Raw genomic sequence first — 27,959 nt, forward strand, 5'->3', positions numbered from 1 at the left:
ACCGATGACACGGGCGCGGCGCCCGGCTCTATGCAAATGAGCCGCGCGCTATGCAAATAAGCGGGCGCCGCTCGCGCTCCGCCCCGCCCGCACTCTGATTGGCCGCCCGCTCGGGGGTGGGGGGGGCGGGATCGGCGTGCTCTCGCGAGAGCGGGGTGGGCACGGCCGGAAGCGGAAGCGGCGGCGGCCGGTGCGGCGGCGGCCCCGAGGATGCTGCGGCTGCGCTGCAAGGCCCGGAGCGGCTCGCACGCGCTGCCGGGGCTGTCGCCGCACTCCCGCCTCCGCGACATGCAGGCCGCGCTCGCCGCGCTCACCGGAGTGCCCGCGCCCGCTCAGCGCCTCCTGCACGGCTTCCCGCCGCGCAGCCTCGACCTCAGCGACGGCGAGCGGCGGCTCGGCGAGCTCGGCATCCACTCGGGTGAGGGCCCCGCGGGGAGGAGGGCGGCGGGCGGCGCTCTGCGGGCTCTGCTGCCCCGCCGGCCGCAATTACGTTAATTAAAGAGGCCGTGGCACACACGCCCCTCATCAACCGGCGGTCGGGCCGGTTCCTGCTCCCGGGGGAGGCGTCAGCGCCCGGCTCGGCAGCGCTGCCTGCTCGCTGCGAGCGCCGCCGGTGCTTTGGCTGCGTCCCGGGGGTGCCGAGGGAGAAGCGCGCGGGGCTGGAGGGGACGGGGTCCGGGCCACGCCAGGTGAGTCCCGCGGGGACCGTTGTGGTGCCAGCGGCTGTTGGCCGGGGCTGTTTCCCGGCGGGATACCGAGCTGGGGGAAACGGGCGGACGGGGCTTGGAGCAGCCTGGGCTGGTGCAAGGTGCCCCTGCCATGGCAGGGGTGGGACCGGGTGATGTTTAAGACCCCAGACCATTCCGTGATTCTCTGCCGTGACCTTCAGCAATGACAGCACGGCCGTGTTGTTGTGTTGGAGGAGCAGCAGCAGTTTTAATTCTCCCCTTTGTGTCCCTCCTCCCCTCTGGCAGGTGACACTCTCATAGTGGAAGAGGACACCTCCAAACCCGAGCCCGGCTCGCCGGTGGTCGCCAAAAAAGCGATGTCCCAGCCTGTGAGGGAAGCCGTGCCTGTGCTGGCCAGGAGGGTGGTGCCAGCAGACAATTCCTGCCTGTTCACCAGCGTGTTCTACGTGGTGGAGGGCGGCGTGTACGACCCGGGCTGCGCCCCGGAGATGCGCAACCTCATCGCCCAGATCGTGGCCAGCGACCCCGAGTCGTACTGCGAGGCCGTGCTGGGCAAAACCAACAGGGAATACTGTGACTGGATCCGCAGGGAGGAGACCTGGGGAGGAGCCATCGAGGTGTCCATCCTCTCCAAGTTCTACCAGTGCGAGATCTGCGTGGTGGACACGCAGACCGTGCGCATCGACCGCTTCGGCGAGGACGCGGGCTACAGCAAGCGCGTGCTGCTGATCTACGACGGCATCCACTACGACCCCCTGGAGCGCCGCCTGCCCGGCTCCGACCTTCCTCCCCAGACCATCTTCCCCAGCAGCGATGACGTGGTGCTGGCCCAGGCGCTGGAGCTGGCGGATGAAGCCCGCAGGAAGAGGCAGTTCACGGATGTGAATCGCTTCGCCCTGCGCTGCATGGTGTGCCAGAAGGGACTGACGGGGCAGCTGGAGGCCAGGGAGCACGCCAGGGAGACTGGACACACCAACTTCGGGGAGGTGTGAGCTCAGCAGCAGTAGGAGGGTGCCATCGACTACCTCAGCGCTCCGGAATCAGATTCTGGAGTCCCAGATAAGCTGTTTGTAATGATAAAATTCCGTTCGCAGAGCTTGAAAAGCGAATTAACTTCATGGTGGCCAACGCGCAGGTTTGGGAGTAGGGGATGGGGAATAGGGATGGCACTTGGGCTGGTGGTGGACAGTGGCAGCCACACCTTGATTTCATCACCTTCTGTGTGTGTGTGTGTGATCTGAGCAGACAGACACAGCCAGGCTTGTCCAACACTGCTGTAAAATCCACCTCTGAGGTGCTGAATGTACATTTTCAGGGTAATTCAATGAATCTGAGGCTTTGGGAAACACACACGTCAGCATCACTTACACTGAGAATTGGGCTCTGCACATATGTGCAGCTCTCAGAGGGGAAACTGCTTGTGTGGTGCATGATTGGTAATGGAAATACCAAGTACCATATCAAAATACAATTTGTAGTGGAAAGAGGATCTCCAAGCTGCCCTACACCATCAGGAATAGACTGTGTAGTTTGTGTGCAGAGAACTTTAGGGAAAGCAATGGCCTCTAAGCTTTAAGGTAGCCTTTAAATTAATGAGTAGATGGGTAAGTGTTGAATAAAACTTATTAATCCTCCGTAGGTAGTTTTTAGTTGCTTGAAAAATAACTCTGAACCCCCTGGTGTTTACACTGCATCAGAGCATAAGCATGTTTCCTGGAATACTTGGGATTCTTCTTCATAATAGCATTGGAAATTCCTGCAAGAGGGAAGTGAGTAGTTAGGGAAGTGACTTAATTTGCATCTGTTAAATACATTGAATATTTTACTTGAGTAGAGCCAATCACGGCCATGGTGTTACTAAGCTGTTCCAGTTTCCAAATACTGTGAATGAGCACTTTAAGGTTGAGTTCTCACTCTTTGCTGGTAAAATGTTTTGCCCTCTGAAGGCCAGAGCCAGAAGGGAGGCTTGAAATTCCATCTGCTTTCTGCCTTAATGTGTTTGATTTGTCACCACTGACTGTGGAGTAGCAAGACTTTCATTGTGATAATGAAATATCACAGCTGAATATTCACATGAAAATAAGCTGGGGAAAGTGCCCCACTCCTTGGACTGTTGAGAATCAGGGAAGGATGAAATTGGTTTAATTGGAATATTTTACCTCACAGGGGGGTTGTGAAGCTTAACAGCAGGTGCTTTTGAGGGCTTTTAAAAGGTGCTGTAAAGGTGCATATTACTGAAGGGGATTTATGTTGTTTTGTTTTTTTTTTCTTTGAAATGCCTGCAACATATCCTTGTTTCTTGAATTTTAAAATATCCTTTGCCTGCCATTCTTCTGTTACTGTTTTGAGTGACCTTCCTTGCACTTTTAGACTGGGGAACAAGAAGAGGCATCCTCAGACTGAGGCAGAAATAAACCCACTTTGCACGTGGGTTTAACCTAAAACCCAGTTTGAAAGGGCTCTGTTCCCTCAGGCACCTGACCAAACTGGTGCAGCAACACCACCTTTTCTGCAAAAATCATATTTCTGGTTCTCAGCAGAGGCTCCCAGTTGGATCTTGAAATACAGGAGGGTTTTACTGAAGAAAGAACGTAATTACTTAAGTGCTTTGCTGAATTAAGGCATGAATAATTAAACAGCCTAGGATCACCCAGAGCACTGTGGACCTGGGTTTGTTTTTAATTCAGTATTAAAACACACATTAGCACTGTTGGGAGTTCCCTATAGAAAGCCACTCAGCTTCCAGTGTTAAACCCCACTCTGCTTTTAGCCTGTCATTAGGAAAAGAAGATTAAACCCCCCCAAAACCCAACATTAAACCCAGCCCTGTAGAAGCTGATGCTTAAAAACCTCCAGAAATACCTGACAGTTCAAAGGAACTTGAAGATTACACTGTGTTGTAACTACTTGAGCTGAAATACTGGCTAGGAACGAGACCAAGAGACTGGCAAGCCCCAGGTGTGCTCAGCTCTCCCAGGGAAGCAGGGACGTGCCTGGGACAAGGAGCTGATCCTCCCCTTTGCCATCTGTCACATGGACACAATACCTACCTCAGAGAGGTGCACCAGGTGTCTTTGAAACACAAGTGGAAGATCCATATTTATTGTCTGCCTTGACTTTGGGGAGCAACCCTTAGATTTTAGCTTTGTGTCCTGGATGGATTTCTCAAAGTGTGTGAAACCTTTTCCTTTTCCTTTTTTTTTTTTTTTTTCCTGGTATTTCTCAGTTGCAGTATTGGAAAAATGAGCTTTATTTAATCCAGAGTGTTGAACTTTGCTAGATCATGTTTGCATTGGGAATCTGCTACCAGAGAATCAGTTCCCTTAGAGGGAGATGTGTCACTATCACTGCTTGGATGTTCTCTTTTGTTGCCTAGAAAATAAAATCTCTTTGGATAAAAAAGATATACCTGTAATTCGTGGTTGTAACACTTGATATTGTTACAGGCTGACAAACAACAACTCCTTGATTGCAAGAAAAATTTCTCCTTACTCTTCTAAACTTTCCCAAACAAAAAGTGTTTCCATTATTTAAAACGTAAAGTCTGGATAGATTTAAAGTACAACTATTTTCCTTTTAAAAAAATTCTTATTAGAGTGTTTTTTAGTATGTTTTAACTAGGATTTTCCTGCTCTTAATGACACAGTCAGGGAATTATCCCAAAAATGGCATCCTTCTAGTGTTGGATGAACTCTGAATATCATAATGGGATGAGATGAGCTTCAAGGTCATTTCCAAGCCAAACCACTCTGGGATCCTCTGAAATATGGTACCTGAGATACCAGGGCTCAGCTGTAAAGAGAGTTTTGCATCCCTCCAGAATCTTTTATGCATTGAAATATACAATTTATTAAGCTGACTTTACAAATATTTCTGTCCAGTAGTACACAGATCTCTTCCATGGATGCAATAGAAAGACCAGTCTGGGGAGAAAATCAGTAATACCTGGAATTTCTGAAGGACAAACCTAATTCTCAAGTTCTGAGCAAACTCCTATCAAAAGAGCAGTTTCTGGGGAGAGCACTGAGAAAAGGAACATCCTGTTCCATGGTACATCTCAAATCAGCACCTTTCCCTGAGCACAGTCACAGGGGGGCCATTGTGACACTTTGGGGACAGTGTCCTGTGCCCATCCTGCTCTCCTGGAGAACATCCAGCTCTGGAACTGGGATCTGTTCTGGGGCAGCCACCCGCAGTGAGGCTGAAACCTCTGTGACCCCGCAGTGTTGGGTTTGCCCTCCTCCTCTGGGGAGGGGCTGGGGCTGAAGAGGAGAGCAGGAGGAGGAGAACAAGGAGAGCAGGAGGAGGAGAACAAGGAGAGCAGAAGGAGGAGAACAAGGAGAGCAGAAGTTCTCTGCTGCTGCTGCCTGGGGCACAGAGAGCCCGGAGCTGGGGGAGGTTCTGAGCAATCAGACTGACACACCAGTGCTGAATCATCTGTGTGTGGCTGATTTCACTGCAGAACCCACCCATGGGCCAGCCCTGGGAGCCTCTCCCTGCCAAGGAAACTCTCCAGAAGAGGAACTAAAAAGTTGTCAGCTTGCTGTTTGGAAAATTGCAGCTGCCATGCAATTAAATGTCTGCTTGCATTTTAAATCAAACTTTGCGTCCAGCTTTAAAACTGCCGTCAGGTTTGCTCCAAATAAAATTCCTTCAAATTGGGTGAAATCACTCCTGCTGTTCCAGCTGTGTGAGCACCAACTCCCCCCTGAAACAGGAATACAACAGAGGAGTTAACAAAATCAGGCTGTCCAAGATCCCAGTGCCCTTGTCTATTATGTTTAATTAAAGTTTTGAGGAAAATGTTGGGGAACTATTAAAGCTTGAGAGCTGCCTTCTCACTTCTGGTGTTAATGGTAAGCAAGCTGTGGAACACTTCAGCTCCCTTCTCCAGCCCCTTTCTGTGAAACAGAGACAATAAATAAATACTATATAAATAATATATAATAAATATTTAATAAATAAATAGAACCTTCTTTGATCATAGGAAGGTTTAATGAGTGCTGTGCAGCAGGAGGCATTAACTACATGCTATTTTCCATAACTGATTTGTCAGCACACAGGCTGTGCCTGCAATTTGGGTGAAGGAAAGTGCCCAAGAGTCCCACAGAGTCAAAAAAACCTCCTTACCTTGACAGGAATCTTATCAGTGACGCCGTGTGGATGCTTTTCCTTCAGGGCCAGGCCTGAGTCACTTGTGCCCTCGTGTTTAGGAACAGGGTGAGGCTCAGCAGGGCCGTGAAGCTGCCAAAGTCCTTCCAGGGCACTGGGAAGTTTTCTCTGCATCATTTGACTCTTTGCATATCCTTCATGCCATCTGTGTGAAATCACACCTTATTTTGGGTTGCAGCTATTTATATTTGTTGGAGGGAGAGGAATGTGGAAAAAGAACAGGTTCTTTCTGGGCTCCTGATTCAGAGGAGCTGGAGATTTCTCCTGGTGGATCCTGACACTTTCCTGACCCACATGGGGCTGCAGGCAGCCAGCTCTGCCTGTTGGACTGCCCAGACCGGAGCCCTGCTGCTGTCAGGACACCCCTGCCCGCGCTGCTGCTCGCTCACACCCTGCTGGCAGTGCAAGAACAAAATTACCCCAGCTTTGGTCGCCTCCCTCTCTCAGAGCAGCCTCAGCACCGGGCACAACTCTTCAAAACCCGCACAGCTCTAAAGCTTCCACTTCAAATTAAAACGAATTCATTAATTTACAGTCAAACCCACTTCATTCATTAATACCACGTTTAAACTCTGTCAATGCTGTGCCATCCAGCACAGCTCCTGAAGCGCTGGCACCAATCCTGCCCTCAGTCCCTGGTTGTGACAAGGCTCCAGCAGCTCTGGCTGCATCTCCATCCCTCACCTGCTGCAGGCCAGTGTGGGACAGCAGGGAGGGCTGGGGCTGCCTGGGGCTCTCAGCAGCCTCTGCTTTGTTGATTTGCTCTCCAGCACATGTTCCCTTCTGGAGCAGCACTTGGCTGGGCTCAGCATTGCCAGCAGGAGCCTCTGGCTCATCTGCTCTCTCTCCATCTTCCCCTGCCTTTAATTAGCTGATGTTTCCACTTCCCTGTTCTGCGGAGCAGGGAACATGTGTGGCAACAAATCCTTTTGCTAAAAATACCAATTAAAAAAAAAAAAAATTCATTGGAGCGTGGAAATGTGAATGAATCCGGCAGCTGTGTCAGCCCTGGAAATTTCCTGCAGGGTGTTTGTAGATTTGCAGTGAGCAGCACCTTGTCAAGCAGGTACAAATCCATGCTGAGTGGGGAATGGCCAAAGCATTGTTGATCAGCAATTTTAGCTCCAATTTTAACAACAGAGCCCAAAGTCAGAGTAAGAAGGAGGCTCTGCTGTTCTCTGCCTGCCCCTGCAGCTCCACCCGGGCTGGGGGTCGGTGTCACCCTGCACAGGGTGGGGACACCCGGGCCCCTCTTTGAGGAGGCAGCAGAGGTGGCACCAGGGGCTCAGGGCAGGAGATGCTGCTGGAAAAATGGCCCAGCAGAGGTTCTGAGAAGGTGCCAGTGTGAGGATGAGCCTGATGGGCATCTTAGGAGCCTTCAGCTTTCACCAGAGCCCCAGGAGCTGCCTGGGGAAGGAGTCCCCAGCGCGGGGAAGGAGCTTGCAGGGGGTTTTGGTGCCAACTGGGGCAAAAGCAGCTGCAGGTCGGGACAGGCAGAGGAGCCTCGGAGCTGCCCAGACCTGGGCAGCCCTTCCTGCAGCACGTAAATAAATCTGTGCCGAAGCTTCCCTCCCAAAACACTTTCTGCCTGTCTTTACAACCTCCTTCCTCTGCAAGCAGCAAACTTTTGGCCTCTGGGAAGCCAGAGTGAAATGCAAGTAGCAACCTGTCTCAGGCCAGGCTGTTTGCAGAGCCGAGCTGCGGCATCCCGGACAAACCACCCGAGAGCAGAAACCTGCTGGGGTGACGCGCTCCTGGAATAATTATCGTGTGCAAGGCTGGGCTCAGGGCTCCGCTGTCAGCGAGCAGCTATGCTGCAGAACAGGATGTCGGATTAAGGAGTCTGCGGCCAAAGCCGTGCCCAGGACAGCAGGGGACAGCAGGGAAGTGAAGGAGCTGGGTGGCACCGAGCAGAGCTGCCCGCAGCTGCCAGCTCACACCCAGCGCTCCGGGGCACGGCACCGAGCGGGTTTGGGGGCTCAGCCACGCCGGGACCGGGCAGGAAAGGTGCCTGGCAGGATGAATTGCGCTCGTCCTGGCTGCAGGTGAGGGGCCAGGGATCACCTGCCAAGCACCCACCTGGGCAGCGCAGCCTTATCTGCAGCGGAGAGGAGTTAATGTGTAACCCGGCTGTGTTTGGTTAGCCCAGAAAAGCAAAGAAGTCCTGGGATAGGCACGGCCGGGACGAGGAATTGGGCAGCACGCAACAACGGACAGCCTGGTAAAACAACGAAATAGATTTAACAGTAATTTCTGTTCCTGCTTGCTCTGTGCTGTCTGTGCTTTTCCTGCTGGGTGGGCTGGGGGGCTCCGGGTGCCTGCAGGGCTCTGCTTTGCAAGGGTGAAATGTGGTGGGGGATTCACCAGCGAAGCTGGACCAGGTGGTTTGGAAGCGGTGGTGGTGGGAGGAAAGCTGGGGAAACCTGTGCTCGGGACAGCAAACAGCTCAGGCAGCTGCTTCATTTACCTGTTGAGATAGGAGGAAATTCAGATCTGCCCCCGACCCCTTCCCCGTGAGCTGGGATCCATCCCCTGGGCTGCTCAGAGCTGGGATGGTGCCTGCAGAGGGGGGTTTGTTTGGGGCTGTGTTTGGGGCTGGCCAGGACAAAGCCTTTCCCAAGCAGGAGGCGTCTGGCTGCTGTTCCCCAGACAGCAAAACCGAGGTGTTCTAAGCCGGGATGAAGAGCTTGGAGTGGTGCTGGTTGAAAGAAAGTAGCCTCTTCTCTAAAGCAATTAGCATTAATTGCTACCCGGCTCCTCTTTGATGGCTCCGTGGGCTTTTAAAGGACAGTTATGGCAACGGCCACAAGAGCTGAGGGATCTGGCTTTTGGATTTTGGTAAAAAATAGCTTCTTCCAAATATGTTTTTAGTTGGGGAAGAGAGCTACACCACTGAAACCCAGCTATAAAACAGCTTTTTGAGTACTGTGTCTTTTAAATCAAATGCTCAGTCACGTTTTTAGTTTGTAGCTGTTACCACAAAGAAGGAACTAAAATCCTTCTGAATCATTAAAACTGGGGGTTTCAACACTGATTTTTCCCCTTTCCTGAGCTGGATGAGTGTGCTGGAGCCGTAATCACATCAGAGAACCAATGGGCAGGAAAAGGAACTTCTTGTTTCGGTGCAGATCCTCTGCAGTTCCCGGCGGGCTCGGGCTGGACTTTGCCTCCCATGAGCTGGGGCTCGCTGGGTGCCAAAGCCTTGGCAGCTGCTTGAGGTCCCTGCAAATGCTGGTTTTGAATGAGAGAAAATTATTTCTTTAGTGGGCTGGTGGTGGGGGGCATCCTCACGGAGAAAATGCCTCCCTGCTGGCCCCAAGCAGCTGCACACTCAAGTTCCAGCAAGGCTTTCACTTCCCCAGGAGGGTTTTGCTGTCTGAAATTTGGGAGGGAGACAGCCAGGAGCAGCACAACAACCATGGCCAAGCCTCCTGCTGCTGAGGAGTCGATGTAAACCTACAGATCTGCATCTCTAGTTTTGATATAAATCTAAATTTCACGTTGTGGATGTTCCAGTGCACAGCAAAACCCTGCAGAGGCCTGAAGACCCCCAAGCTCAGCTCTGCTTCCTGACAACTCAAATCCCTGGCTATGAAGAGATCTGAATTCACAGAATCCAGGGAATTGCTGTTCCAGAGCCACCACTTACTTCAACGTCACTTAAGCAGTAAATAATGCAAAGCTGAGACTGAAATATTGAACTCCTCCTGCGTGGAAGGATTAGGCCTGTCAGGGCGTGGGTGTTGAAATCTGATTTTTGCGGCGTATTCCAATTACAAAGGAATTCTTTCAGGGTCTAAGGCTCTGAACAAGCAGCCAGTTCTGCTCACTTATCGCTGGATCTAATTCCCTGATCCTGCTACAAGGGGAAAAAAAAGCAGCAGTGTGTTCCTGCCTGCAGGTTACAGCACAATGGGCTCCTCTGTCTCCTGAGGAGCAAATCCTCTCGCGTGGCTCCGTGTGTCTTGCAGGGGCTGTTGGTGTTTGTTTTGCTGCTCCGTGTGTCTTGCAGGGGCTGTTGGTGTTTGTTTTGCTGCTCCCTCTCGCCCCCACAGCCCAGTTCCCTCCCCAAGAACAGGGTGGTGCCAGGAATTCCCTCCCCAAGAACAGGAGACTCATTGGTGGTGCCAGGAATTTTGGAAGCTCGGTGCTTTGCATCCCTTCTGTGGGTGCTCAGCAGAGCTCTGGGCAGGGATAGCTGTCCCCTCTGCCACCCTGTCCCAGTGTGGGAAACCCAAATCCAGGCTGTTTGTGGGGCAGCTGCTGCCACGCCGGGCTCCCACTGGTGATGGGAGGTCTGGGCTGCATCAGGGGGACGCTGCTGTGAGCAGAGGGGACATTGGGGTGCTGCTTGAACCCCCCTGGGCACAGCCCCAGCCTGCCCTGCTCCCCACAGGCTGTGCCAGCCGTGTGCCCAAACACACCCAGGCGTGCCCCAAAGGCCCGGGGACACCTCCCTGGGGACACCTCCCTGGGGACACCTCCCCAGGGCCCCCAAGGAAGGGTGGCAGAGGCAGCTCTGTGCCAGGAGGAAGCTCCTGACAGAGCAAGGATGTGAGTAACCAGCAGCATTTTGGGCCAGCACGTTCACAAGTTCAAGCTGCAGGGCTGGCACAGGGTGTGGCAGAGGAAAGAGGTCCCATGAGTCCGGGCTGGGGCTGTGCTGGGATTTCTAAGCCAGGCTTACAGCTTTTCTTGTGCCTTACCCACCCCTCTGAGGTGAGCAGAGAGCCACTAACACGAGCTGGCTGTGCAGAGGTTACCCCATTCCCAATTATTTTGAGGAAAACTTCAAGGATGATTTTTAAAAGTCCAGCTGTGCCTTCTCCTGGAGACAGCAGCTGAAGATGGAGCACCATTCCTCCATCCAGCAGCTTCAGAGCCTGCCTGCCCTCCCTCCCAGCGCGTTTGAGTCACCCCTGGGGGAACCTCACAACTTAATGCTTCTCCTTTCTCCTGCTCCAGCCGGGATATTCCCGCCGTGCCAGCCTCCAGGGCAGCCCAGGCTATGCCTAGGAAGGAGCTGGGGATGGCTGGCTACAACTCTGGCAGCTGTGACAGCATGGTCAGCACGGCCTCCAACCACTCACAGAGGGTGAGTAACCCTGGGTGCCCAGCCCAGCTCGCCCCTCTGGGCTGGGCAAGGATTTTGGGCAGATCTCAGCCCAAATCTGCTCTCTGTTGGTGCTTTGGGGGCAGCTGGAGGCCCTGAGACAGCAGCAGGAACAGGTGGATTCCTGAATTCCTGCTCCAGAGCACTCCCAGCCTTCCCACCCTGCCAAGTGTGTGGGGAGCCCTCGGTGCTGCAGGGGCTGCTCTGGGCCAGGACAGATCCCTGGAGAGGGGATCCCTGGAGAGGGGATCCTGTCCCTGGAGAGGGGATCCTTGGAGGGAGGATCCTGTCCCTGGAGGGGTGATCCCTGCAGAGGGGATCTTGTCCCTGGAGGGGAGATCCTGTCCCTGGAGAGGGGATCCCTGGAGAGGGGATCCTGTCCCGGGAGAGGGGATCCCTGGAGAGGGGGATCCCTGGAGAGGGGATCCCTGGAGAGGGGATCCTGTCCCTGGAGAGGGGATCCCCGGAGGGGGGATCCTGTCCCTGGAGTGGGGAACCCTGGAGTGGGGATTCTCTCCCTGCAGAGGGGATCCTGTCCCTGGAGAGGGGATCCCTGGAGGGGGGATCCTGTCTCCGGAGAGGGGATCCTGTCCCTGGAGAGGGTAACCCTGGAGTGGGGATCCTCTCCCTGTAGAGGGGATCTTGTCCCTGGAGGGGGGATCCTGTCCCTGCAGAGGCTCCTGTGCTGGCAGGGGTGCAGGGGTCAGAGCAGTTGGGGAACTGGGTCACACTGGCTCCAAGCAGTGACAGCACCTGCAGGAGACAGCGAGCTGAGCTCCTCCTGCCCGGCACCAGATGAATTCCCAGTTAAGGCAGGGATGAGTTTGGATCATGGGTGTAGATGTGTAATTTTTCACTATCTGTCCATTAAAGCCTGTTTGTCTCCCAACACTGATCCCAAGATTGATGGGCTAATTACATCCTGCCTGGCTTGGAGCATAATTGATACGTGTGAGAGCAGCTCAGCCCTGGCAGCTTTTCCATTTGATGTATTGCAAACCAGAACCAAACCCTCTGAGTTTAATGGGGATGGAAGAACTGGTTGTGATACTGCATGGTAAAAGATTTGGATAAGGTGTCTCTGCAAAACAACTCCACCTGGGATAATTCCTGCCCCGTGCTTGTTGATCTGATGCACATTCCATCCTGTCCTGTGCCTCATTTTGTTCATGACAGATTGCAGGAATCACCCTGATATCTGATATTGCAGTAACATCTCCTGGTGCTCAAAATACAACAAAAATTAAACAACTCAGGCTCAGGAATGGATGGGAGAGCAAGGAGAGTTCATCACCTGCACAGAACCCTTCGGTGTTGTGGTGTTTTCTGAGGTTCAGCATTGCTGAGCAGTGCAGGTGTCTGTACCTACAGATTTGTTACCCATCTGCTCACATTTCAGTTTAAAGAACTGAAAATTAGAGGCCAAGTTCCCAAGTTCAGAATAACCCACCTTCTGACCCACAGAGGAGTCTTTTATATTAAAAAAGGCTTTAAGTATTTTTCTTATTTTTAGAGTTTGGCTAGTTTTCTGGAGCTGTAAATGCTCATAATTAAACAGCCACTGGCCAAGCAGCTGTCACAGGCTCTCTAAACCCCCCTGGAAATTAAATATAAATATATAAAATATTAAAATAATATATATGATATTAAAACATATATAATATTTATATATATGTATATAAAGTTATATATATGTGTAACATAATGTAAACCTCTCATATATAGTAAAAAGTAAACCTCTCTTTCTTATATATATATTTATATACACATATATTATAAATATATACATATATAAATATATATTTATATATACTACATATATATTTATATATGTATGTATATTATATATATATACTAGAAAGTAAACCTATTTCTTAAATATATTTTTATATATAATAAATATATACATATATATTTATATTTATATATTAATATTTACTATATATACTACATATATTTTTTATTTGTATATATATGTAGTATAAAGTAAACCTCTCATATATATTTCTATATATTTCTACATATATTTATATACACATATATATTATAAATATATGCATATATTTATAGATTTTATATGTATACATAACAAATATATACATTTATATTTATATTCACTATATATACGCACTACGTATATATTTATATATGTATATATAATTTTTTTAAAAAAACATATCTATGTAGTATAAAGTAAACCTCTTTTTCTTACTTGCTCTGCTTTATCTTCATTTTTTCCAGAGTGACAACAGCTATGACTATTTATCTGTGGAAGAGAAAGAGTGTTTGATGTTCCTGGAGGAAACCATTGGCTCCCTGGATGCAGAGGGAGACAGTGGGGTGTCCACGGATGACACGGACTACGGGGAGCCCTCCAAGCCCAGGAAAGGCCTTGTGCCCCGGGGTAAGCTGGAAACCCTTCTGCAGATAGGATTTTAATATAAAACATAAAAATCTATTTATTTCTTCCTCAAAATACTTTCATACAGGCCTTATTCTCAAGTAGATATATGTACTATACACATCTTATCTAGACATGAATATTTTGCAGAATTTTCTGATACCACAACTCAATGGCTTCAAAATTCAACAATATATAAATATCTTGCAGGGATCCTGCTCAGTGTCAGTAACCACATAGAATAACAAGGCCCAAAGAATCCAATTTCCCCAGCACTGATGGATCAGAGTGTGGGGGTACAAGCTGTTGGTTTCTCTGGGTCTGGATTGAAGGCATTTGAGATGATAGTTCATGTTCAGACTCAGGTGTTTATTGTTTCTCATCAGTAAAACAGTCTCGCTACTGTGAGTTCTGCAGCTTTTCCTTAGAAGTCACAAAATGGCCAAAAATCTCTTGTTACAAGGTCTTTTAAGGCTAAACTGTCCAATTAAGAACTGACACCTAGATTGTTTTCCCTTTTATCCCAATAACTGATCCCACAGAGCCCACAATGCAGACTTTTCTGCCCAATTACAAAATGCCACCCAAACCCAAGAAGAAGAAGGAAGAAGCAGCATGAAGAAGAAACCCAGGACAGCACCCTGTGCCCTCCATCTTGCTTCCATCCACAACATACTAAAAATCCCAAAACCTCAATTTCTCACCAAGTGACACACCTACACCACTCTCTGTAATCAATTTCACACTTTTGTGGATTCCAGTCTGTCTTGGAGTCTGGGAAACTTTCTCCATGAATGAGGGTCAAAGTCAGTGCTGCCCTGGGGGTCAGGGCACCCCAGAGGAGGCAGAGAAATATTCCCTGTGCCCTGGGTTTCCACATCAGAGGAGCTGGGGGAGCCCTGGGAGCCTGTGCTGGCCCACAAGGGGTGAGGGGTGTTCTGTGTCCAGAGAATGACTCCAGCTCCCTCTCTTCCCAGATTTGGGGAACAGGACTCCCCCTGCAAGCAGAGATCAGCAGCGTGGGGCTGAACAGAGGAGTGGTAAGAGCATCTCTGCCCCGTCCAGCTCGGCCCCAGCAGCTGCTCCAGGCCCAGGTTATTCCAGCCTTCCCAGGAACATCCCTGCAGCCAATGGAGCTTCTGGCAGCAAAGGAGGTGTCCACACGGTGCCAGCAGGTAAACCTGCCCAGGAGGTGCCCAGGGAGGGCAGGCTGGACCATGCCAGCGCAGGAAGCCACACCAAGTCCGTGATTATCCAACCTCCAGACCCCTTCCAGGAGGACCTGGAGTGGTCACGCAGCCATCACTCAGATGCCAAGGGGGAGGCGGCCAAGGAGACCAAGATTCGGACTTCCTGGGGCCACCTGGAGAAATCCACTCTGGAAGAGGCCCCTCAGGATCCCGATGCCAAGCGTGGGCCTCCAACCGCCCCCAAACCGCGGAAATTGCCACCAAACATCATCCTGAAAACCAGCAGGAACAGCCCCGTGCCGGAGCACAACCAGAAGGTAAAAGCAGCGCCTCCACCCCCAGCCAGCTCCCAGCCCAGCCCTGCCAGCGACAGCACTGCTGAGAAGGGGAATTCAGGCCACCTCGACCCCAAGGAGAAGGAGAAAGCCCGAAGGGAGGCCCTGGAGAAGCTGGGACTCTCCCAGGACAGGAGGGAGCCCAGCGCCCACCTCCATCCTCACCCTGGGGAGCCACCACTCCCCATCCCTGGGCAGCCTGGGCAGGGCTCCGTGCCGGGGATCCGCCAGATCCCCTTCAAATCCAACACCCTGGAGCGCTCTGGGGTGGGGCTGGGCAGCTCCATGGGCAGCGCCAAGGAGCAGAACGGGCGCGGCAGCAGCAGCTCCCTGGGCAAGATGTCCTTCATCGAGCGCCTGGCGCCCAGCTTCCTCCGCAGCCGCGCCCGGCCCGCCTCCCTGGCGGCAGGGAAGGACTTCGGCGGCCTGAAGGAGCAGGAGGAGAAGGACAAGAGCAGCAAGAGGAGATCCCACCCTCTGCCCAGCTTCCCCAGGCCGCCGCGCTCCGCCGTCAGCGTCAAGATCTCGCCCAAGGGCGCGGCCGACGAGAACCGGCGCGAGGCGCTCAAGAAGTTGGGGCTGCTGAAGGAATAGCTCGTGGGGCTGGTGGAGAAGGGGATTTGCACCCCAAATCCAGCGGCCTGCACTGCCTTGGGCATGAGAATCTGCTGCCAGCTCCTGCCCCAGCAGTTCGGGAGAGCTTCACACCAAATAAAGGAAGGCGGCCTGTACAGAATATTTTGTATATAGCAGATGTACATGAGCTATTTATACCAAGCATCTCTCAGCGTGGATGGGGTGTGTTCTTCTGCAAGGGCTTTACTGCATTTGGGGATTCATCAAAACAGGGAAGCCGTGGAATTCGGGGTTTGGCTTGTTTTCAGAGGGGTTGCCTGTGGATAAAGCGTCTCTGGGAAGAACTGCTGGACTTTGCTGCTCCATTAGGACTTTTTGGGGGTTTTTAAATTAATTTTATCACAGCCTCTGAGGCCTGAGCACTCACCTGCCATGTGAAAGTGCCTTGCAAAACCATCACTGCCTGCTGGGTGGGCTGGAGGGCTGCCCACACATCCACTGCCTTCCTGCCACACTCTGCTCTCCCACCCAGCCCTGACCGCCTGCATCCAGCACCTGGAGGAGGCTTGAACTGCAGGAGGACACAGCTGAGGAGGCCAGAGGCTGTGCTGGTGTCAGATCCAGAAGTGCTGCCCAAAATGGGGCAGAGGCAAGGCTGGGTCAGCTCCAGCTCATCCTTTCCGAGCTGTCCTGGCACCTCTGAGGCCCAGCTGATGCTGCCAACACCTTGCTGCTCACCTTGGGGAACAGAGGTGGCTGATGTCCCTAATAAACCTGTGTGTGATCAGACAGTGCCATGTGGTACAGATTTATGTCACAGTCAGGTAAATAATAAATGCCCCTAAACAGTGAGGTTTAAAACAAAGAGTTCTGAGAGAAAGGATGAGCCAGGTCAGGTCTGTCCCACCTAGAAAATGGAATTATTTGATCAGCACAGGCAGAGTCTTCCATGGAGCAACCTGGGATGGTGGAAGGTGGCCCTGCCTGTGACAAGGGGAGGAACAAGGAGAGCTTTAAGGTCCCTTCCAACCCAAAGTGTTCCATGGTTCTGTAATTGCCAGCTCTCCCTGCAGGCACAAAGAGGGAAGATGGAATTCCTGCCAGCCCCAGAGGTTCCCCCAGCCCCAGCTGCTCGGGCTGAGCACTTCCACCTGCAAATGTTTGACTTTAAAGGCAGCAAGAGCACTGTGAGGGGAGGAGGGGGAGATAAAAGGGTCAGCCAAGCCCCTGCCTGGGTTAAAGTTGTGTTTTCATCCCTGTGCTCCTCTCCTCTGACCACTGTTTACTGCTCTGACTGCTCAGCCCCTGCATGGTGCAAGCCCCGAGGGAAACCTCACCTTGTTCATCTAATGAGAAAGGAGGAGAGCATTAAGGACTCTCTCCAAGCATTTTTGCCCTGAAACAGAACCTAAACATCTCTTAAAACCAGGTTGTTTTGGAAACAAAAGGCTTCTCTTCCAATCCTTGGCTTTAGTCAGAGCCATTGTGTGCTGGTGTCATGAAGGCTGAGTTTTGTTCAGATTTCCAAGGAGAACTCTCACTCCCAAAGATCCCTTACCAGTCTGTGACGTGGTGATGCTCACAAACAGGAGCTGGTATGAAGTGGGAACAAAAGAGAACAAATTAAAGCAACAGCCAGAGAGCAGCAGGGTCATTCCTCTGGGCATGAGCTCCACATTTCTGTGCCTTCCCTGGAGCTGCCAGATGCTCTGGGCTGAATCACTCACCACAGGCAAGCCCCATTCCACGAGCTGCTTAATCCTGCCAGGGGAATATGGAATTTTACCTGCTGGATCTGTTTGTAGCCCTTTGAAACTGAGCTGTTTGTGCCCCAGGGCTGGGGCCTTATGCAAGAGCAGGCCCATGACTGTGCCTGGTGCCACCCAGAGCTGAGCCCTGCTGCTGGCAGAGGGATCCTGCTCCTGCTCCTGCTTCTGTTCCTATTCCTGGCAGAGGGATCCTGCTCCTTCTTCTGCTCCTGTTCCTGCTCCTGGCAGAGGGATCCTGCTCCTGCTCCCACTCCTTCTCTTGCTCCTGCTCCTTCCCCTGCTCCTTCTTCTTCTCCTTCTCCTGCTCCTACTCTACTCGTGCCCTGCTCCTGCTCCTGGTAGAGGGATCCTGCTCCTGTTCCTACTCCTTCTCCTGCCCTACTCCTGCTCCTACTCCTTCTCCTGCCCCTGTTCCTATTCCTGCTCCTGCTCCTGCAGGGATCGAGGCCACCTCAGCTCCCCCTGGAGCCCCTGCAGGTGCCTCCTGCCTGCTGCTGCTGAGGAGTTTTCTCCTGCTGGTGCAGGGGTTGGCATCAGGCTGGCCAGCCCCAGAATGACTGGATTCATTGCTCAGCCACAATCCAGCATTTCCCTGCTCCTTCCCCTGCCTCATTGCCTCGCATTCCTTGGATTCTTTCCGAGGGTCAGCACCCTGTGCACACCTTTGGCGTGGTGCAGCTCTTCAGGAGGATGCCCTGCCCTTTTCTCCTTGCAGAGCAGCTCCAGGGATGTTTGCAGAGGCACTGAGAGCCTGGCTGTGGGCTGTGCAGCCTCAGCCTGTTTGGTATTCACAGCCTGGCCTGGAAAGGTGCTGCTGCTGCAAGGTCAGGGATGGCAAGGATTGAGTGCAGCTCAGTGCTGCAAGCAGTTCATTAGCAGCAGTTAATTGTTCAGTGCAATTGCCTCCACGGGTCAGCCCCTCTCTCTAAAGAAAGCCTGCATTAGTTTGGAAATTAAATTGACTGTAAGGAACAAAGGCTCTTGCTTTGTCATCATCATAAAATCATGGAATGGTTTGGGTTGGAAGAGACCTTAAAGCTCCTCCAGTTTCATTCCCCTTTCACTATCCCAGCCTGCTCCAAGTCTGGAGCAAACAAAATCTCCCCCCAGGTTGAGGCAGAGCCCAGCAGAAACCCTGGGGTCTTGTCTGGAGACCCCTGAAATCAAAATCAGGCTTCTTACTCTGGCAGGGGGTGGAATGAGATGAGCTTTAATGGCCCTTCCAACCCAAGCCATTCTGTGGTTCTGGAAATCTAATTCTGGGCATATTTAACTTGATTTGTGCCTGGAAGGCAAAATCCCAGCAGAGCCCAGACACAAAACAGCCACGAGGACAGATCACAGCCTTGCAGAAGAAACAAGTCTCAGAAGGGTTGGTAAATGTACCCTCAGTGTCTTCAGGCAGATTATCCAGACTGAGTTTGTGTGTTAACAATGTTAAAAACAACAAAGAAAACACCCAGCTTTGCATTTTGCACAGAATATTCATCTAATTCCCAACCATCCGTCCCACCCTGGCTCAGACCTGTCATTTCCATGTCTACATGAGCCTGTCAAGACCTCCTGTCCCAATTAAAAACATCCTTGTGCACATCTTTCATGACAAAGATCAGACTCGGGAGCAGTGGCTGGTGGGATTCTGGCAGCGTCAGCGAGCAGCTGCACCAGGCCCCAGCAGCAATAATTTGTGTTAATTACAGTTAATTACAGCCCCTCTGGGGCTGCATCGGGGGAGCCTCGGGGCTGAGAGTGAGGCTTGGATGCTGCTGAGCCAAGGTGGGGAACACCAAACCTGGCTCCAGGATCCAGCTGGGATCACTGTTCCAGGATCCAGCTGGGCTCTCTCCAGGATCCAGCTGGGATCACTCCAGGATGGAGCTGGAATCACTCCAGGATCCAGCTGGGTTCACTGCAGGATCCAGCTGGGATCACTCCAAGATGGAGCTGGGATCACTTCAGGATCAGTTTTGGTTCCCTGTGTGATCCAGCTGGTCTCTCCCCAGGATCCAGCTGGGATCTCTCCAGCCCTGTGGGAGATGCTGGAGGTGTCTGAGGCTTTTTAACCCCATTCCAGCACGGTTTGGGCAATAACCAGGAGCTGAGGCTCTGCCCTTTCCCTGCCCACAGGGAGACAACGACCCTCTCCAACCCCACCATGCTTCTCGCCATTGTATTTTTTTTCCTTTTTTGCCCCTGTTCTTTGTTTCTGATGGAACTGTAAATGAAAAAGGCCCTTCCTCATCACTGCAGCTCCCACCCAAGCTGTGCTTGGCCCCACAGGACCAAGAGCCTGCAAAGAGGAGCCCCACCAGGGGCACTGCAGCCTTTTGCTGCTGTGTTAGAGCAACCAGATTTTATTGGCTTGGGTTTTGCTTTCCTCCATTTGTCAGTGATGCAAATTTACCTGATAATATCTTAAACCAGAGCTAGCATTGTTCCTGCTCTTAAATCCTGGTGGGTCTGGGGTCACCCTGCAGGGCAGGGGTGAGGGTCTCCACCTCCCCAAGATCTCTTTTCTTCCCAACACCACTGGACTTGGAAGTCCAGGAGGAGACAGACAGGGGCAGTGTTGTTCCTTGCAGAGAGGTTTATGTGCAGCAGAACCATCCCTGGCTGGCTCCAAGCAGGAGTTTAATCATTAACTGGGCACTGAGGAGCAGCCAGGGGTTGTTCTCATTAATTAATTACAGCTCTGAGCACAGGCAGGTGGGGCTGAGGTGCTGGCAGAGACCTCCACATCTGCCCAGGGATGGAGCTGGTGGGATGGAGCCTCTGCCTGTCCTGGTGCTGCTCCCAGGGAGGAGATTCCCCCTCCAGCACCTCTGTCAGAGGAAGGAATTTCCTTTACAAGCACAGCCCAGAAGAATTTAACTCTCCTTTAATTATCTGAATTAGTTTAGCTTTAAATTTAAACTTTAAATTTGAGTTTTTAAAATTAAATATAATTTTTAAACTTTTAAAACTTAAATTTAATTAAATTAATGGTCCTTTAGCAGTGGAAGGTGCAAGGCAGTGGTTCTGCCCCAGGAGGGTCTCCTGGAATTCCTTGATTTTATGATTCTCTGAAATAACAGATTATTCCCAGGGGCTTCCCACTAGCACCTTTATCCCATTTTATTGCTCCTACAAAGCCAATCCTGGTGTTTTGCTGCTCTCAAGGCAATAAATGCCCTCAGTTCTGCTGGAGCCCAGCCAAGAGTGGGGAATTTATGGCACAGGTTTGGTACAAAACACAACAATTACTGCAATACAAGATTAATCATATCACAATTAACAGCTCAGTGGAAATTTATCCCCAGCCAGGGAGATTCCAAAGTGCCTCAGGGATTGTCTCACACAGAAAACAGTCTGGCTGACCCCAGAGGGGGAGATCAAGGCCCTGGACCCCACAGGACTGAGAAGAAAAGAATTCCTCTAAATCTCCCTCTGAGCCCTTCCCACTCCTCACCCAGGTGTAGGAATGTGCTCCCTGTTGATGGAGTGACCAAATTATTTTGTGTCTGCTTAAAAAGGTGAAAAGCCCAGAAGTTTCTCTCCTTAATTTGGCACAAAGACACCTCATAGGACCTTTGGGACTTCACCTCAGACCTGGGGCTGCCCATTGGGCAGAGGCCAAGAGGTCCAGCCTAGGTAATTCACCAGAAAAAGGAGAGAATAAAGGAAATAATAATAAAGGAAATAATTTTGTGGGGCGTTTTAGCAGGAGCAAGGACCTCTTGCCCCTGGCTCAGTTTTTCTCTGTAAAAGCTTTGTTATTTTACCTTTTATTAAAGCTTTTTTCTTTAGTGTTTCCAACACTACCTCAGAAGCCATCCTGCTGATTTTGTGCTATTTGGAGAAGCAGAGCTGTCTCAGGTGGGATGGGTTCCTTTGAGCTCGGGAGTCAGACATCACCCAGGGAATGCTGTCCTGCAGGTCCTGGGGACACTCCGGGTGCTGGAGCCAGCCCAGAGGTGCCACAGCTGGGGCATTTGTAACTTTTAATCAATTTTTAATGGGAGGCGAAGCAGCCCCAAGTCCCTGGAAATAAATGGAATGCCTCTGTGGCTTTGGAGCTATCAGCACATCCAAAGTCCTCTCAGTCTTTGGCTGGTGCAAAAGAGGAGTTGTGCTTCTGGAACAAACTGCCCTGAGTTTGTTCTTCACCCCCCGTTTGTTCTGCAGAGCTTCACACCCCGTGGTCTGAACCCACCTTGTTCACATTTCAGGGACTGGTTTAGGGCAAAAATGGAAGCAGAAATCTGCTTTTTGACCCCAAAACAGGATGAAAACACAGACATGAGCTCAGTGAAGGGCCAGCCAAACCACAGGTGTCTGAGGAACCTTTCACAAAGTTCTTGATGGGAACTTCTGCCTGGAAGTGGCTCACAGCAAACAGCATTTTGTGACACACTACATGTTTAATATTAAAGCATTTTGTCTGTAGAGCAGGGGAATTCCTCCCAAATCTGCAATTTCTGCTCCTGGCCTCTTCATCTTTTTTCCGCCCCCCCCTTCCATGGTGTCATCACATCCCTAGATAGCTAAAAAAGACCATTTTGGGTCTTTTTGAGACATCTCTGCCACTCTCTGAGCATTTTGACCGTCTCCACTTTGCTCAGCAATGCACATCAAGACCTCAGAAGATTTTTAGTGCACCCATTTGAAGACCTACACATCAATATACGAAAAAATATAATTACACATCAAGAGAAAAGCAAATACTAACAGCTGCAAGCTGCAAAAACAACTTTATTAAACAAAATCTGAGCTGGAGGTGGAGGAAGAAAAAATTTCCAGCAGCAGAAGCATCACAATCAAAGGTAGGTGAGTCTCAATTTGCCCTTAAAATACTGGTTTTTGGAGAACAGTGCTGTTGTAGAGTGATTATAGGAGAGAGATTTCACCTACAGCATGTAACAGTTCTGAAATTCAACATAATTATTTCTATAAAAATAAAGGTAGTGACTTACGATGATTTTTCTCCCCACTGTGCCCTTATTTCTTTTCCTTTTAAAGCTATAAATTGAATTACTGCCCTTTTGGCCAAGAACAACTAAAAAAATTATATGGACCAGGTAAAACTGGGGGGACTGGAGCTATGCCCAGTGCCCAAAACCAGTACAAATTGGGGGGATGGAGCTGTGCCAGTGCCCAAAACCAGTACAAATTGGGGGGATGGAGCTGTGCCAGTGCCCAAAACCAGTACAAATTGGGGGGATGGAGCTGTGCCAGTGCCCAAAACCAGTACAAATTGGGGGGATGGAGCTGTGCCCAGTGCCCAAAACCAGCACAAACTGGGAGGATGGAGCTGTGCCCTCTGCCCCAAAACCAGCACAGACTGGGGGCACTGGAGCTGTGCCCCAAAACCAGCACAGACTGGGGGCACTGGAGCTGTGCCCCAAAACCAGCACAGACTGGGGGCACTGGAGCTGTGCCCCAAAACCAGCACAGACTGGGGGGACAGCACAGGGTTCAGAGCAGGAGTGTGAGATCTGCAGAGCACCATTAGCTCTTTTTTTCCTTTTAAAATTCCCTTATTTTCGGCCCAGCACAGGTGAGAGCCTCGGGGCCAGCAGGGGGGCAGTGCCCTGCCCTGAGCGGCCACCAGAGCATTCCAGAGGTTGCCACAACCTCTCTCTTCTGTCTGATAACACAGAAATCAGCAAAACCCCCTCCCCACGGTGAGGATTGCCCAGGGAACACTCGGGAGGACTGGACATGGAGCTTCTCCTCCTTCTAGCAGCCCTGCTGCCAGGTGAGTCAGCAAGGCACGAGTGGCAGCCCCTGCCAGGAGCAGGTAAAGCTGGAACTGGGGACCAGGCTGGATCCTCCCTGGGATCCCAGCATCTCCACCTGGGCTGGAATCATGGATGCTGAGAATTTTAAATTTTAAAATTTTTATTTTAAATTTTTAATGTTTAATTTTAAAAATAATAAAAATTATTAAAATAAAATTATTATTATTATTATTATTATTATTATTATTATTATTATTATCATCATGCTGAAAGGCACAGACTCACCAGAGAACACTACAATTGACCTGAGACTGTGAAGAAAACTTCCAGAATTGATTAATAGCACTGGGATTGCAGGTGTGGAGTTGGTTAGAAGTGTGTAATGTCTAACCAAGTAACTTTAATTTTTGTACTTCAAGTTAGTAGAAAGAGTAGAAAACTTAAAGGCTAGGGCTTTAGAATATAGTAATAAATATGAAGGAAGAGAGGTTTTAGGGCAGAAGCAAGTTGTTCTTCTTTACCTTCTTCCTTCTTCTTTACCTTTTATTCCTTCTTCTTTACCTTTTTCTTCCTTCTTCACCTTCTTCTTCCTTCTTCATAAGTTTGAGTGATGTTTTGCAATTAGAAAAGTCTGCATTGTGGGATTCCAGGGATCAGTTATTGAGTTAAAAGAAAAAATAATCTAAATGTAATTTCTTAATTGGATGGTTTAGTCTTAAAATACCTTGTAACAAGAGATTGTTGGCAATTTTGTGCCTCGGTAATGAAAAGCTGCAGAACTCATGGCGGTGAGGCTGTTTCACTAATAAGAAATAATAAACACCCGAGTCCAAACATGAACTATCATCTCAAACACCTTCAATGCCAACCTCGAGAAACCAATCCAGTGTGGCATTACAAGAAAGCAGAGTTTGCAGATACAAATCAGGCAGAATTTGCAAATGCCAAAAGGTTTTCCAATTATTTCTGCCCTTCACCTTTAACTCCAGGGCTGGGGGTTCCTGGAAGGGGCATTGAGGGTCCCCCCATCTGTGCCAGGGCTCTGTGGCTCCAGGGGCACTCAGGGGGGAAACTCCACATCCAAAGCAGATCTTTTGGGCACTCAGGGAGAGGAAACATCACATCCAAAATAGATTTTTTGTGACACCAGGGGCACTCAGGTCAGACCAGGAAAGGGGCAGCAACAATCTGTGCAAAGATAAATGGCAGGGAATAAAAATTTAAAAAAATTTTTAAAAATAAAAAAAGAAATTAAAAAGGAGGTGATTGGATGTGGCAGGAGATGTTTAAGGGTGTTGGAAACACCACATCCAAAATAGATTTTCTGTGACACCAGGGACACTCAGGTCAGACCTGGAAAGGGGCAGCAACAATCTGTGCAAAGATAAATGGCAGAGAATAGAAATAAAAAATTAAAAATTAAAAATTAAAAATTTAAAAATATAAAATGGAGATTATTGGAGGTGGCAGGAAATATTTAAGGGTGTTGGAAACACCACATCCAAAACAGGTTTTCTGTGACACCAGGGGCACTCAGGTCAGATCTGGAAAGGGGCAGCAACAATCTGTGCAAAGATAAATGGCAGAGAATAGAAATAAAAAATTAAAAATTAAAAATTTAAAAATATAAAATGGAGATTATTGGAGGTGGCAGGAGACGTTCAAGGGTGTTGGAAACACCACATCCAAAACAGGTTTTCTGTGACACCAGGGGCATTCAGGTCAGATCTGGAAAGGGGCAGTCTGTGCAAAGATAAATGGCAGGGAATAAAAATAAATTAAAAAAAAAAATTAAAAAAAATTAAAGGTTAAAAATATAAAATGGAGATTATTGGAGGTGTCAGGAGACGTTCAAGAGTGTTGGAAACACCACATCCAAAGTAGACTTTCTGTGACACCAGGGGCACTCAGGGAGAGGAAACACCACCTCCAGAATAGATCTTTTGTGACACCAGGGGCACTCAGGTCAGACCTGGAAAGGGGCAGCAACAATCTGTGCAAAGATAAATGGCAGAGAATAGAAATAAAAAATTAAAAATTAAAAAAAATTAAAGGTTAAAAATATAAAATGGAGATTATTGGAGGTGGCAGGAGATGTTAAAGGGTGTTGGAAATGCCACATCCAAGGCAGATTTGCTGAGCCCTGTGTGCCCTGGTGCCCCTCAGACCCCAGCCCTGCCTGGAAGGAGCCGTGCTGGGCTCTGCTGGCAGGCAGTAACCAAACCCTTGTGTGCTGTCTGTCTGTCTGTCTGTCTGTCCCCCAGAGCCCGTGGCCAGCAGCCTGCACAGCTCCAGGGTTTTGGCAGGAGGCCTGGGAGGCTCCATCACCCACCAGTGCTTCTACTCGCCCAGCCCGGCCAACCGGCACCAGCGGAAATATTGGTGCAAGGTCGCAGCCAGCGGGCTCTGCCCCACCATCGTCTCCAGCAGCTTCACCTCCAGCCTCTACCAGGGCAGGGTGGCCCTGCGGGACGTCCCCCACAGTGGCACCCTCACGGTGACAATGGCAGGGCTGAGGAGCAGCGACTCGGGCACCTACAGGTGTGGCATTGGCAGCACCAACCGAGGGCTCTACGCCAGCCTCAACCTGACTGTTCTGGCAGGTGGGGTTTTGTCTTGGCTCCTGGGAGAGGTTTGGGATCAGCTTTCCTTTTCCTTTTTTTTTTTTTTTTTTCTTTTTCTTTTTTTTTCAGGTGCCTCAGCTTTTTGCTGCTAGCCAGTCTCATATTTGCAGGGTTCCCAGACGAAGGGAGGAATGATGAATCTGACTGCAAGTTCTCAGGAGGCTGATTTATTATTTTATGATCTGTATTATATTAAAGAATACTAAACTGAATGATACTAAACAATACAGAAAGGATACAGACGGAAGGCTAAAAAGACAATAATGAAAACTCGTGACTCTTTCCAGAGCCTCAATACAGCTTGGCTGTAATTGGCCAATAACTCAAAACAATTCACATTTTTTTTTCAGGTGCCTCAGCTTTTTGCTGCTAGCCAGTCTCATATTTGCAGGGCTCCCAGATGAAGGGAGGAATGATGAATCTGACTGCAAGTTCTCAGGAGGCTGATTTATTATTTTATGATCTGTATTATATTAAAGAATACTAAACTGAACGATACTAAACAATACAGAAAGGATACTGACAGAAGGCTAAAAAGACAATAATGAAAACTTGTGACTCTTTCCAGAGCCTCAATACAGCTTGGCTGTAATTGGCCAATAACTCAAAACAATTCACATGAAACCAATAAAGCAATCACATGTTGGTAAACAATGTCCAAACACATTCCAAAGCAGCAAAACACAGGAGAAACAAATGAGATAATATTGTTTTCCTTTTTCTCTGAGGGTTCTCAACTTCCCAAGAGAGAAATCCTGGCAAATGGATTTTTACAGAAAATATGATGGCGACAAACCAGATAACAGGGTTTTATAATACATTTTTATATAAAGTTATAGAATAACTTTATAATTTTGGGGTGTAAGAGCACCCAGGTTTGGCAAAATCAGCTGTTCAGAAATGTGAAAGGATTCTCCTTCTCCTGCCTGTTGGAAAGACAGGTTTGGAGGTTCTGGGGAAGGGCACAGGGGAAAGGTCTGAGTGAACAGGTTTTGGAGAAGTAAAGGAAATAACTGATGGAGTTGCAGGGTGTGAACCATGTGTGTGTGGATATTTTTTGAGATACTATATTATGAATTCTATGATATTATATTTTGAGATATTACATTATAAGCTAAAGAGATGAATATTTGTGATCCTAGAGCAGAGCTCAGCAGCATGGCCTGAGGTAAGTTGCAGAGCCAAAAGGACGGGGCAGGTTTGGGGGCTCTGTGCTGACAGTGCCTGTTGCTCTCTCCCTGCAGATGCCACGGTGTCAAAGCCAGCCCAGCTCATCCGAGGGCAGCTCCACGGCTCTGTCACAGTCCTGTGCCACTCTGGGGACACCCAAAGCGACCAGAAGAGGTTCTGGTGCAAAGTGGGCAGAAGCAGCTGCACTCCCATCGCCAGCTCTGACGGCTTTGTGCACAGGAGGTACCGAGGACGCGTCGTTATCACCCCTCAGGAGAGCTCTGGAGCTTTCAAGGTCCTGATCAATGACTTAAAGGAGGAAGATTCGGGGCTGTATCTCTGTGGGACACGAGGACTGAGGGGTCAGGACAGCCCACAGGAGGTGCTCCTGCAGGTGGCCACAGGTAGGACAGGGCATGGGGGGGCTCAGTGCTGGGTGAAGCACATGAAATTCTAACTCTGCGCCCTCCCCTGCAGCCTCCCCCCTTCCCAGGAGCCCCAAACTGCTCAGCGGCGCAGTCGGGGGCTCGCTGTCCTTCCAGTGCCACCACGACCCCCGGGGCACCTACGAGAGGAAGTACCTGTGCAGGTGGAGGGCAGGGAGCTGCCAGGTGCTGCTGGACACCGAGGGCTTCGTGCTGGAGTCCCTCCGAGGGCGGGCTCGCATGGCCAGCAGCCCCCCCGGGCTCGGCAGCTCCACCGTGCTGCTGGGGCGGCTGAGGGAGGAGGATGCAGGCTGGTACTGGTGTGGGGCCAGCAGTGGGGACGCTGAGCTCACTGCCCCCCTGAGGCTGCTCATCCGCAAGGGTAGGTGCTGTGCTGTGCTGTGCTGTGCTGTGGTGTGGTATGGTGTGGTGTTTTCTTTGGGTCACTCGACTAAGGGAGGAGATGGTGAATCTGATTTTTTTTGTTCTTGGAAGGATATATTATATTATATTATATTATATTATATTATATTAATTTTATTATATTATATTATACTAAATAATAGAGCAAAGATACAGACAGAAGGCTAAAAGATAATGAAGAAAAACTCATTACTCTTTCCAGAGCCTCGATGCAGCTGGACTGTGGTTGGTCAATAAGTCAAAACAATTCACATGTTGGATAAACAATCTCCAACCACATTCCAAAGCAGCAAAGCACAGGAGAAGCAAACGAGACAATATAGTTTTCCTTTTTCTCTGAGGCTTCTCAGCT

The 27,959-nt window shown here is 50.0% G+C and overlaps 2 protein-coding genes across 2 annotated transcripts; both read left to right on the forward strand.

The window, feature by feature from the left end:
• Window positions 1–163: 163 nt before the first annotated feature.
• Window positions 164–4,093, forward strand: YOD1 (YOD1 deubiquitinase). Its single transcript, XM_041460470.1, has 2 exons — window positions 164–418; window positions 975–4,093. Exons 1-2 carry the CDS (start codon window positions 211–213, stop codon window positions 1,679–1,681), a joined length of 915 nt encoding a protein of 304 aa, XP_041316404.1. The 5' UTR covers window positions 164–210; the 3' UTR covers window positions 1,682–4,093.
• A 3,636-nt stretch (window positions 4,094–7,729) lies between these two features.
• CUNH1orf116 (chromosome unknown C1orf116 homolog) lies at window positions 7,730–16,249 on the forward strand. Its single transcript, XM_041460499.1, has 4 exons — window positions 7,730–8,082; window positions 10,827–10,956; window positions 13,216–13,378; window positions 14,353–16,249. Exons 2-4 carry the CDS (start codon window positions 10,870–10,872, stop codon window positions 15,492–15,494), a joined length of 1,392 nt encoding a protein of 463 aa, XP_041316433.1. The 5' UTR covers window positions 7,730–8,082; window positions 10,827–10,869; the 3' UTR covers window positions 15,495–16,249.
• The last annotated feature ends 11,710 nt before the right edge of the window (window positions 16,250–27,959 follow it).

Source organism: Pyrgilauda ruficollis, unplaced genomic scaffold (genome assembly GCF_017590135.1).
Source record: "Pyrgilauda ruficollis isolate IOZ18807 unplaced genomic scaffold, ASM1759013v1 scaffold144, whole genome shotgun sequence".
Taxonomy (NCBI): domain Eukaryota; kingdom Metazoa; phylum Chordata; class Aves; order Passeriformes; family Passeridae; genus Pyrgilauda; species Pyrgilauda ruficollis.